Consider the following 13276-nt stretch of genomic DNA (forward strand, 5'->3'; position numbering starts at 1 on the left):
AAATGAAATAGAAGAAATCCAAATTGGAAAAGAAAAAGTAAAACTGTCACTGTTTGCAGATGACATGATACTATACATAGAGAATCCTAAAAATGCCACCAGAAAACTACTAGACCTAATCAATGAATTTGGTAAAGTTGCAGGATACAAAATTAATGCACAGAAATCTCTTGCAGTCCTATACACGAATGATGAAAAATCTGAAAGAGAAATTAAGGAACCACTCCCATTTACCATTGCAACAAAAGGAATAAAATACCTAGGGATAAACCTACCTAAGGAGACAAAAGACCTGTATGCAGAAAACTATAAGACACTGATGAATGAAATTAAAGATGATACAAACAAATGCAGAGATATACCATGTTCTTGGTTTGGAAGAATCAAAATTGTGAAAAGGAGTATACTACCCAAAGCAATCTACAGATTCAGTGTAATCCCTATCAAACTACCAATGGCATTGTTTACAGAAGTAGAACAAAAAGTCTTAAAATTTGCATGGAGACACAGAAAACCCCAAGTAGCCAAAGCAGTCTTGAGTGAAAAAAACGGAGCAGGGGGAATCAGACTCCCTGACTTCAGACTATATTACAAAGCTACAGTAATCAAGACAATATGGTACTGGCACAAAAACAGAAATATAGATCAATGGAACAGGATAGAAAGCCCAGAGATAAACCCATGCACCTATGGTCAACTAATCTATGACAAAAGAGGCAGTGGTATACAATGGAGAAAAGACAGTCTCTTCAATAAGTGGTGCTGGGAAAACTGGACAGCTACACGTAAAAGCTTGAAATTAGAACACTCCCTAACACCATACAGAAAAATAAACTCATAATGGATTAGAGACATAAATGTAAGACCAGACACTGTAAAACTCTTAGAGGAAAACACAGGAAGAACACTCTTTGACATAAATCACAGCAAGATATATTTTGACCCACCTCCTAGAATAATGGAAATAAAAACAAAAATAAACAAATGGGACCTAATGAAACTTAAAAGGTTTTGCACAGCAAAGGAAACCATAAACAACACGAAAAGAGAACCCTGAGAATGGGAGAAAATATTTGCAAATGAATCATCGGTCAAAGCATTAATCTCCAAAATATACAAGCAGCTCATGCAGCTCAATATCAAAAAAACAAACAACCCAATGCAAAAACGGGCAGAAGACCTAAATAGACATTTCTCCAAAGAAGACATACAGATTGCCAACAAACAGATGAAAGGATACTCAACGTCACTAATCATTACAGAAATGCAAGTCAAAACTACAATGAGGTATCACCTCACACCAGTCAGAATGGCCATCATCGGAAAATCTACAAACAATTAATGCTGGAGAGGTGTGGAGAAAAGGGAACCCTCTTGCACTGTTGGTGGGAATGTAAATTGATACAGCCACTATGGAGAACAGTATGGAGGTTCCTTAAAGAACTAAAAATAGAATTACCATATGACCCAGCAATCCCACTACTGGGCATATACCCAGAGAAAACCATAATTCAAAGAGACACATGCACCCCAATGTTAATTGCTGCACTATTTACAATAGCCAGGTCGTGGATGCAACCTAAATGCCCATCGACAGATGAATGGATAAAGAAGCTGTGGTACATATATACAATGGAATATTACGCAGCCATAAAAAGAAATGAAATTGGGTCATTTGTAGAGACCTGGATGCATCTAGAGACTGTCATACAGAGTGAAGTAAGTCAGAAAGAGAAAAACAAATATTGTGTATTAACGCCTATATGTGGATCCTAGAAAATGGTACAGATAAACCAGCTTACATAGCAGAAATTGAGACAGACATGTAGAGAACCAACGTGTGGACACCAAGGGGGAAAAGCGGCGGGAGGTGGGGGTTGTGGTGTGATGAATTGGGAGACTGGGATTGACATGTATACTCTGATGCGTATAAAATGGATGACTAATAAGAAAAAATAAATAATAAACTTAAAAAAAGAAATAATAATGGTAATATTTAGTAGAGGATATTTACCAGTTGAAAAGAAAGAAGTTAATGTGGAAAACAAGACAAGAATTCATCACAACAAACGCTCAGTATATTTTGCACCTTCGAGGATTAAGAGGTACAAACTACTACATACAAAACAAATAAGCTACAAGGATATATTGTACAGCACAGGGAATATAGCCAATATTTTATAATAACTTTAAATGGAGTATAACTATAAAGATAATGAATTGCTATTTTGTACACCTAAAACTACTATACTCTTGTAAATCAACTATACTTCAATTTAAAAAAAAGAACATTTTACAGCTTTCAGTTTGGACCTGTTTTTCTTTTTTTTTTTTTCATGATGAAGTATTTAGTTTTAGGTTCACAACAGAATTGAGAGGGAGGTACAGAGGTTTCCCATATACTCCCTAGCCCCACACATGCATAACCTTTCCCATTTTCAACATCACTCACCAAAATGACACGTTTGTTACAAAGAATGGATGTACATTGACACATCAAAATCACCTAAAGTCCATAGTTTACCTAGGTTTCACTCTTGGTGTTGTACATTCCATAGGTTTGGGCAAATGTATAATGACATATTCATCATGATAGTATACAGAGTATTTTCACTGACTTAAAATTCTCTGTATTCTGCCTAGCCATCACTACCCCTACCTCCACCTTTGGTGACCACTGATCTTTTTATTATCTCCATAGTTTTGTCTTTTCCAGAATGTCATATAGTTGGAATCATACAGTATGTAGCTCTTTCAGACTGGCTTCTTTCACTTAGTAATATGCAGTTAGTTCTCCTTCATGTTTTTTCACGGCTTGATAGTTTATTTCTTTTTAGCACTGAATAATATTCCACTGTCTGTATGTACCAAAATTTATCTATCCATTCACGTACTGAAGGACATCTCGGTTGCTTCCAAGTTTTTGGCAGTTATGAATAAAGCCTCGATAAATATCTGTGTGTAGGTTTTTGTGTGAACGTAAGTTGTCAGCCTCTTTGGGTAAATATCAAGGACCATGAATGCTAGATGATATGGGAGGGATATATTTAGTTTTGTGAGAAACTACCAAACTGTAGTGACTGTACCATTTTTGCATTCCCATCAGCAATGAATGAGAGTTCTTGTTGCTCCACATCCCAGCATTTGATGTTGTCAATGTTCCAGATTTTGGCCATTCTAATAAGTGTGTAGGGGTAGCTCATTATTGTTTTAATTTCCATTTTCCTGATGACATATGACATGGATCATCTTTTCTTATGCTTATTTACCATCTGTACATCTTCTTTGAGATCCTGTTAAGGTTTTTGGCCCAGTTTTTAATTGGGTTATTTGTTTTCTTATTGTTGAGCTTTAAGAGTTCTTTGTATATTTTGGATAACAGTCTTTTGCCAGATGTGTCTTCTGAAAATGTTTTCTCCCAGTCTGTGGCTTATCTTCTAATTCTTTAGACATTGTCTATTAATTTTAATGAAGTCCAGCTTATCAATTATTTCCTTCATGGATCATGGCTGTGATGTCATATCCAAAAAGGCATCACTGCACCCAGGGCCGTCTAGGTTTTCTCCTATGTTATCTTCTAGGAGTTTTATAGTTTTGCATTTTATATTTAGGTCTGTGATCCATTTTGAGTTAATTTTTATGAGTGGTGCAAAGTTTGTGTCTAGATTCATTTTTTTTTTGCATGTGGCTGTCCAGTTATTCTAGAACCATTTGTTGAAGAGGCTGTCTTTGCTCCATTGTATCGCTTTGGTTTCTTTGTGAAAGATCAGCTGACTATAGTTATGTGAGTCTATTTCTGGACTCTGTTCCATTCCACTGATCAATTTATCTATGCTTTCATCAATACCACACTGTCTTGATTGCTGTGGCTTTATAGTAAGTCTTGAAGTTGGGTAGTGTTGGTCCTCCTACTTTGTTCTTCTCCTTCAATTTTGTTTTTGCTCTTCTGGGTCTTTTGCCTCTCCATATAAACATTAGAATAATTTTGTCAATATCCACAAAATAATGTGCTGGGATTTTGATTGGGATTGCATTGTATTTATAGATCAAGTTGGGAAGAACTGACATCTGGACAATATTGAGTCTCCTTCTCCATGAACATGGAATATCTCACCATTTATTTAGTTCTTTGATTTCTTTTGTCAGAGTTTTGTAGTTTTCTCATATAGATATTGTGCATATTTTGTTAGACTTATATCTAAATATTTCATTTTTAGGTGCTAAGGTAGATGGTTTTGTGTTTTTAATTTCAAATTCCACTTGTTCATTGCTAGTATACAAAAAGGCAATTGACTTCTGTATATTAACTTTGTATCCTGCAGTGTTACTCTAATCACCTATTAGTTCCAGGAGTTCTTTGTCAGTTCTTTCAGGTTTTCTGCATAGATTGTCACGTCATCTGTGAACAAAGACATCTTTATGTCTTTTTTCCCAATCTGTATACCTTTTATTTCTTTTCTTGCATTACTGCATTAACAAGGACTTCCAGTATAATGTTGAAAAGGAGCGGTGAGAGGGGATATCTTTACCTTGTATCTGATCTTACTAAGAAAACTTTGAGTTTCTCACCATTAGCTCTCAAATTAACTGTAGGTTTTTTTGTAGATAGTCTTTATCAAGTTGAGAAAGATCCCCTCTATTCCTAATTTACTGAAAGTTTTTATCATGAATTGGTATTGGTTTTTGTCAAATACTTGTTCAGCATCTATTAATATGATCATGTGATTTTTCTTTTTCAGTCTGTTGATGTGATGGATTATATTGACTGATGTTTGAATGTTGAACCAGCCTTGTATACCTGAGATAATCCCATTTGGTCATGGTATATAATTATTTTTCTGCATTGTTGGATTTGATCTGCTAATACTTTACTGAGGATTTTTGCATCTATGTTCATGAGAGATATAGTCTAGAATTTTCTTTTCGTTATGTCTTTGGTTTTGTTATAAGGGCAATGCTGTCCTCACAGAATGAGTTAGGAAGTATTTCCTCTGCTTCTCTCTCCTCAATGAGATTGTAGATAAGTGGTATAATCTCTTCTTTAAATATTTAGTAGAGAACCTGGTGTTTTTAGTGGGTTAAATGAAATAACTCAATCTAAAGTGTCATGTGATTGGCTATATTTTTCATTATCAGTAAGAAGATATAATCTTAGATAAAACAAGAAAGAAAAGATATCTTTTTCAAGTTACTAGAAAGAGTTTTCAAAATACCTCAATAGTGATCTTGAGAAAAAGTATCCATTACTGTTAGCCCATTCTGTCTAGGTTAAGACCAGCACAAAAATTTATTGCAGGTTCATAAAACTTTCTTAAGTGATATGTTTCAACTATTATATTTTATAACAGAAGAAATCTTTTAGATTTTTAATCAATCTAAAGAAGAAGAGCTCTCCTTACATACTTCTAAAAATTTACATCTTCCCCCAAATCTACCCTGTAGAGAGTTTCTGAAAATGTGTTGGGGTGGGGGAAAAAAAGGAAGTTGGAAAATGATGAATTAGGTAATATTCTCTTTATTGAAATGAATGGTGCAGCTCTGTTTACAATATGTGAGATTATTCAGTTATTTAGAAGAGCCTGATGGACACCCTTCCATTTTCATGAGGGCTGCCTGCTACTGATATTTTTCTAAGTCAAGGTAACTAGACTGAGCTACCTCTCATCTTTATGGTACCTTCATGCGATTATTAAAAGACAACCCTGCCACCTGTTGAAAAATTGTTGTAATATGCTGGTTTTGTTGGAAGACACTTTACTGCCCCCTGACAGACATAAGTCATAATCTACAGACTCATGTGAATTGCACCATCTTGAACAAGGTGCCGTTGTTCAGTGCCTGGCCTGCACCATCACACGGGGCACTCGCAAGTAGAAAAAAATAACAGAAATCACCATAGCAATATTTGTCTATAACGTGAACATGAGAGACCAGATTCACTGTAGTAACTCCTGGAAAGTCCCTGTTCAGCAAGTTGGTGGTATTGGAATGTTGTGGAGATGGGATGTAGGGTGGGGAGGGTTCTTTCATTGATGGCTTCCATTATTGGGAACAAGAGCTTGGCCATTGCTCTTAATATGTCTTCCAGTCAGTTAGAAAGCCTGAAAATTCCAACTACTTAGCCAAATGGAAAAGAGTCTCTGTTTACAGAGAAAACACAAAGCTTGCTTCTTCTCCATCATTGAGTAGGCTGAGTATACTTAGCAGAACTTTTCCACTTAGGGGTCCAAGTTAAGGCTATCAGTGGCTTTTTGCTTGAAATCTAAACATTTTAGAAACATTTTGTAGAGAAAACTATTCACAGGCCCTTTCAAAGAGGAATCAAATAAATAGTTTGGGGGGTTTCCATCTTGGAATTAAGATGTTTATTTAAGAAACTCCAATAAAGCCCTCTTTCAAGCTATGAAAATTATAGTCAGAATCGAGTGGTAGACTGAGGATTCAGGAAATAGCTATTGATTTGTTAGAGAGCTGAGGGCATGGGGAGTGGCAGGGGGGTGGGGAAGGGCCAGGAAAGGAAGCAACTCGAAGAGAAACTTTTGCTAATGATTCTTATTTCCTCCAACTTTGAAAAGCTTTCCACCAGCAGCAGAGTTTAAAGCATTCTCACTCCTAGATTAGTCGACCTAGTCAAGAGGTAGTACCCAGCTGAGGCTGCACTTCTCTGAGTAAAGGCATGAGAGTGGGTGGGAGTTACAAATTGGTTGGGAGGCTTAAGTGCAAAAGGGATTTTCAATGAGGGCAGGCAGGGCAATAAGGGAAGGTCCAAAGCCTCATGCCCAAGGGATTGGGCAGAAACCAGGAAAGAATCTGAGGAGAAGAACTGGCAAGAGAGACCCTGATGGGAGACAGTTGCACTGAAGAAGATTCCAGAAAGATGCCAGAGGTGGAGTCTTTTTATTAAAGCGTGCCCAACAGATGAGCCCAAAGCAGGGAGAGAACCATGAAAGAAGCCAAAGTAAACTGGACACCAACCTGTCTTTTTATTTACTTTTCAAAACCTCCACGGGCAAGAAATCAGAAAGTAGTGAGGAAAACAGTATCAGAAAAGTGCCAGAGAAATGCCTGGTGATGAGTTACAGGGTTACAAAAGACGGCTGAGAGTTCTATACAGAAAAACTGGAAGCACGTGCAAACTGTATTGTGATCAAAGTGACAAAGCTGGACGAGCACCCGGAAGTAAATATAGAAGTGTAATAGTTCTGAGGTAGGTCCATTGCAAATCAAAGGCTCTGAATGATTTAGAAGGAAAAAAGTAGCTTAGCCGAATGCTGCTGATGACATTTCACGCTTTCTACCTTATGCTTCTAACTATTCTTTGTAAATATAATCCTAAATCAGTGACCCATTTAGGTTGTCTAATAAATGAACACTTTTAGAGTTCCATACTTGCTTGTTTTCTGCATTCATTTCAGTGAAGTAATGGTGAGATTATTTATGATATATCATTTAGATTTTGTTTTGATTTAGCAACGATATAAACCCTATGGATGTTTAGGAATATCCATAATCCCCAGTTGAGCTGTAGTTATTGTTGTGGTTAATGGGTGGCTTAGTTTACCCATCAGCTGCATGGTCAGGGAAGTAGAAAAGAAACCTCCCATGGAAGGACAAGCTTTTTAAAATTCACAGGGACCTTGCCTATTAGTAGATATGGCCCAAAGTGACTTCAGCTCCAACCAGTAAAATGAGTAACTCTCCCCTTTGGGCTTGGGGTGGAGCTGGGTGGAGAGTAAAGATAAAGAAACCAGAAACCTCCTCCCCCTGTGTCCACCTTGTGTGGTCGTTAAAGATGAAGTCAATGGCTCTTAACCTTGGCTGCACGCTAGAATCACCTGGAACCTTTACAGATTCTGATACCCAGTCCACGCCCCAGAACAGTCAAATCTGAACCTCTTAGGAGGACACCTGGTACCGGTGTGTTGCTTTAAGTTCTGCAGGCTATTCCTGTGTGCAGCCAGGATTACAACTGGATTACAGAAGACAGTGCAGGTCCCTGGCATATTTTTGGTGCCCAGTGAGCGTGAGCATCCTCGTCTTTGAATTGTTTCCTGCTCCCCCACCTCTCCCTTTTCTGAACTTGCACAGGTTGGTTTTGTATCAGACTTGGTCTTGCAACATGTACCACAGGTGACTTTGCCTCAGAGTTGGAGAATTTGTTTTCTTCCTCCTGTTGAAACAGACAGAACTCTCTTCTTTTCTCACTTCTAATATACTGTCTCATCACTTATTTCATGCTTTCATCTTCCTTCCAATATTACTTAACTTCTTTTTACCTTTAAGACCTAGAATCTGTGGATTTAGGAAGAATTCTAACTTCTGTGTCCTTAGGGATTGAATTTAGGCAAACCTTCTCGAGCATATCAGAAGGATCAGGGTGGAAGCAAAGCTTAAGGAATAAAGGGGGTTCCTAAAAATGGAGCACAATTCATCTATTTCAGTTAAAAATGCCTTAATGTTTTCTAAGCATTTTTTAACTCAAGCATTTTTAATAAGCTCACTTATGAGTCTTGTTGAAAAATAAATAAAATATACTTGTTTTCATTTAGGGAAGAGATCTTTTTCCATCTTAGGTGGTATTGTTGAAGGAGACAAAAAGGAGTCCAAAACTTGGCAACAGGCTAGATTATTAGTGACATATTGGTCACAGAGGTGCTGGTAGAGCTACATTTTCTTCCTGCAGTTAGTATTTTAAGTGCCCACAAATTACATATGAAAGTCCAGATAACCTCCTTACAAAATGGAAGACTGAAAAATTATGGTCTTTGCAAAATCTTCATTTTTAAGGTTTTATAAATGTATTTTTGTCAATAGGCAAGTGACACGTGTCCACTTGCTAGTTGTACTTTGAAGGGAGAAATAGTGCTAAACGATGCCAACCTTTATCTATTATCATCAGTTCCAAATGCTGTAAGCAAGTGCAGATTTCTGGAGGTACACTTGCAACACTTGTGAATTACAGATTTCCTTTCTTCAACAATTTTTAAGAAAATCAAGAAAGCAAAACTCAAGAGGCGCAAGGGAACTCTCTTTAGTAACTTTATTGCTTGAATCTGTAGGCATTTGAAGCAAGACTGTGAGGAGTTCAGCCAAATTGTGTTCATTTGCAGAAAATACTAAGAGGACTCTAAGGAGAGTACTGACAAGCCAACTCTCAAAACAGGGTTAGAATTCACCTGGGAGGAAGTGGTGTTGGCACCAGGATGCCCACTGAGGCAGTTGTAATAGATGAATATAATTCCAGACCTAAGGCTCTTACTGTAAGGATTCAGTGGAAGGAAAAGTGATGTTGTAAATGAAAAAAAGTCAAGAAACACATCTGATGGACATAAAAATAATAATTATGAACTAAAATTTTATTACAAGACTTCTTGATTATTTTTAATTCACCTTGATAAGAAAACTAGACAAGGGAACAACTCCTAGAGGGATAACAGATGCCTCAATTTTCATCATGTTTAAATTGATGAGCTAACCAGTTTGAAATGTCATGTAAATTGAAAATGGTATGAAATTGAACAAAAGGGAAAAATTAGAAGGAGAAAAATTTGTGCATTACCTATGTAAGAAACTGAATTATGACATAGAAAAATACTGTATAGCCAAGTTTCCTGATATAGGTAGAAGGTTAACTATTTGCATTTTTAATTCAATAAGAATATGTATTTTAAGTTGCTTTGGGGTTCTGATGATTACCAAGACAGATGGCTTTAAATCAGGAGCTTGTAATATACTTTTCAGCCCCAAAGCTATTTGGTAGTACTGTCAAGGGAATGTCAGTGTTTGATGCTAATCCAGTACTGTCTGGTGTCTTGTGTACTATTGGATTTTATAAATTCAAGACATCGTGCATACAGCTTCTAAAAAAGAAACCTGTAAGAAAGACTTGAAGTTCTTTTCATTCTCAAAGTGCCTTGTGTTGTTGCTTCCCATTTCCCTAGGAAAGTGACAGTATTGGAGGACCCTGATCAGAATATCCACCTGAAAAACTTGTCTCTTCATCAGGCAACCACAGAGGAAGAAGCTCTGAATCTGCTTTTCTTAGGAGACACCAACAGAATGATTGCAGAGGTAATAAGCATTTCTCTGCAAGCTGTTTTTTGCACATTATAAGATATAATAGAATTTTAGGGGCAGCAATGACTTTAAAAATAATTTCATCCCAATTTCATGTTAGGAGAAGGAAACCTAGATCCAGAGAATTGAGAAGATTTTCCCAAGGTCTTCCAGCTAGTTAATGAGCAGGGACAAAAATCTAGTCTTTTTTAGTTTTATATTTTTAAATTTTCTACAAATTGATTTGCAGCTAGTCAGTGACAACTCATCAAAAGTCTTAATTATAGGAATTTTTGCATAAGTTTTGAAACTTAAAATACATGGTTCATTCTTCCTAACCTCCAGTCATCCATGTATTGGCATATGTTTACCTATCCATGTATTTTCATGTATTTAGTGAATTAATATTTGTAAAGAATTTAGAATAATGCATGGAACATAGAAAGTGCTCTATGCATTTGCAGCTATTGTTGGCAGATCCAGGAACACTGCCATGGTATGTAGTATAAGTATGTCTCAGCGCGATATTGGGGATATACTTATACTAAAAACTATTTGTTGCTAATCTGACATTCAAACCTAACTGAGCACCTATATTTTACCTGGGAACCATATTCTGGAGCCAGGATTCTGGAGCCAACTCAGTCTTGGGCCCTAACCTCAACCAGTTACTGATTGGAGATGGAGGGTCACAAAGGTCTCATCCAGCGACACTGCAGTGAAAGGAATTAAGTGGTCTCGGTAGTGGTGGTGGTGATGTGGGAACAGTTCCCCAAGTGAACAGCTTACTGTGATCACGGGCACTTTCCTTTTTAAACCACACTCCCCGGGTTCTGTGTTCTGCCTTGTCTCTGATGAGAAACAATAGGTGAGGACAGTAAGCTGGGAGGAGAAGTAGTCTGAGAAAGTCTCCCTCAAGTGACTTCTTTTCTGCCCCATTTTCACCCTCTGGAATGCACCACCTTAAATACAAGATAGATAAATGGAAAGAAAAGTCAGGTAGTGAAAGCATGGTGTTGACATCTGTTATTGTGTTGGGACCTTAGTTTTGTTGTTGTTGTTTTACTAGGTCTGCATCAGTACTCTTCAATAGACTAACTTAAATAAGTTGAGCTTAGGTGCCACATATAATATGGATTTGAGGACGCTTAACTTATTATTTTTATTTAAAGAGAGCGGTACATAGTTTTTAATTTCAGAATATCTTCTTTTGTTTACAATGTTTTGCATTTGTGTATTGCTTCAACATTTTGTCCATGCGATCATCCGTGTTGCTCTTCTCACAATAATTGAAGAGAAAGGAATAAAGGCAGATTAAGAATTAGGGAGTGTAATAATGAAAAATTTAACATGCCCCACTAAAAATCCTCCTCCATACACAGTTTAATAAACAGCAAACGGAGCGGGACAGACTAGAGATGGGTCCTGCCCACCAATGGAATATGAAAAAGGTAGATCCATTAATGCTGCTGGAAAACACGGGGAAGCTTGTCCCTGCCTCACTGCTGACCTTCTTCCTGAGGTGACGCATCCCTAGAGGACTCCAGGCCTCATCCTCACAATTACGTCCCCTCATCTTTAAGGGGTCAGGGAGGGCTCCTGGCCCTGGTTCACTATGACCTCTATTAGCTAAAAATCTTGGCCATTTGCTATTTTAAAGTTACGCCTTAACTTTAGCCAACTGCATCTTTTCAGACTATTGTAAAGTCTTGAGGACCTTAAGCTTCCTTTGCACAAGCTTATCTATCATGTCCTGTCACCTTACAAAGTTCCAACAGTCTTTTCCTATTATTTACTGTTGAGTGTTTAACAATAGTATAAATAGCTGAAACATGAAGAAGTCCAATTCTAACAATGTTGGTTATGCATTACTTTAAAAATGTATTCACTTTTTTCCTGTGTGAAGCCTGATTTCTTTTAAACCAAATCTAATAGGTTTTGGATGTTTCTGTGCTTGGCTTTTATTTTTGTCTTTGGTAATAGCTACCATGTTATATCAAGAACCTGCTCAATAGAGTTGGCATTGTTGTAGATGCTTTATATATGTATATATTGTTTCTGATTCTTATTTTATAGATGGAAGCTAAGGCTCAAAGAGTTAGACTACTTGCCCAAGGTCACACAACTAGTAGGTGGCAGAGCCAGTGTTCAGCTCCAAGTCCGACCCTTTCAGAAGCTTATGTTCTTTCCTTACACCACAGTTCACAAGTTCAATAATCAAATTGACATGTCAGATTTTTCAAGTGAGGATACATTTCTGAATTATTTAAAAAATATAGCAAGTATGTAGCACTTCAGTTTATCTCTTGAATTCATTGAAAGCAAATACATAAAAATATAAATGAAGAGTAACTGTCAATCCCTGGAAATACTTTATTATTCAGTCTCCAGAGAGGCATGTTTTAGATTACAACCAAGCTGTCAGAATATAATTTGTCAGCACAGAATGAGCTTACCAGGATAAAAAGAACACACTAATCATTTTTTTTAAAAGGCGAGGTTCCCAATTTCCCATTTACATAGAGAAATCCAGAAGTTGGTATGGTAACCAGAAAACATTTGCAAAACAAAGTCTAAATATGGGGACCTAAAGTGGAGAGCTCTTCCCTTTTAAGTTCTCTACTTATAGCTAGCATTTTAAGGAAAAGTTATTAAAAATAGCTTTAGCCTCTTCTTATTTTTAGAACTCACTCTTAAATAATTTCTGTAATCCTACCAATGTTTTGAATAAAACGTGATTATGTCCTTAGGGTAAATTTTTTCAAAAGTTGATTTGCTGTACCAGAGAGAATAAATATTGTGATAGCTGAACTGTGTGTGACCCAGTGTCCAAGCCCACCAGTAACAAGTATAACTTGGTACCTTTTTGTCTTATCATTGAAATGTTGCTCTCAATTAGTTACATCTAATTGAACAAGATATTCTGCATTTGATTGTTAGGCCCTGCACAGTCCCATTGCTGGAACTGTTTGTTCAGCCCTGACCACGGTCTAGAGCACTCTGTCCCCAGGTATGGCCCAAGGATAACTTGTATTAGGATACCCCATGGTAGTCAAAAGACACAGTTTCCTGGATCCCATATCTGATGGATAGATTCAGAATCTGCCGTGGAGCCCAGGAATATGCATTTTAGCATTTTAAATGTGCTCAGTCTAAATTTGGGGGCAGTTTGTGTTTTACCATTAAGAAGCTGGTTGAAACCCACTCCCAGAGAAGTATG

The 13276-nt window shown here is 37.1% G+C and overlaps 1 protein-coding gene across 1 annotated transcript in view; it reads left to right on the forward strand.

Moving 5' to 3' along the window:
- The window catches only part of KIF6 (kinesin family member 6), a 387265-nt gene that overhangs the window by 107209 nt on the left and 266780 nt on the right, over positions 1–13276 (forward strand). The window contains exon 6 of the mRNA XM_073810765.1: positions 9942–10071. Coding sequence (XP_073666866.1) covers positions 9942–10071 — 130 coding nt within the window. The remainder of the gene's footprint in view (positions 1–9941; positions 10072–13276) is intronic.

The sequence above is a fragment of the Tursiops truncatus genome, chromosome 10, assembly GCF_011762595.2.
Source record: "Tursiops truncatus isolate mTurTru1 chromosome 10, mTurTru1.mat.Y, whole genome shotgun sequence".
Lineage (NCBI taxonomy): Eukaryota > Metazoa > Chordata > Mammalia > Artiodactyla > Delphinidae > Tursiops > Tursiops truncatus.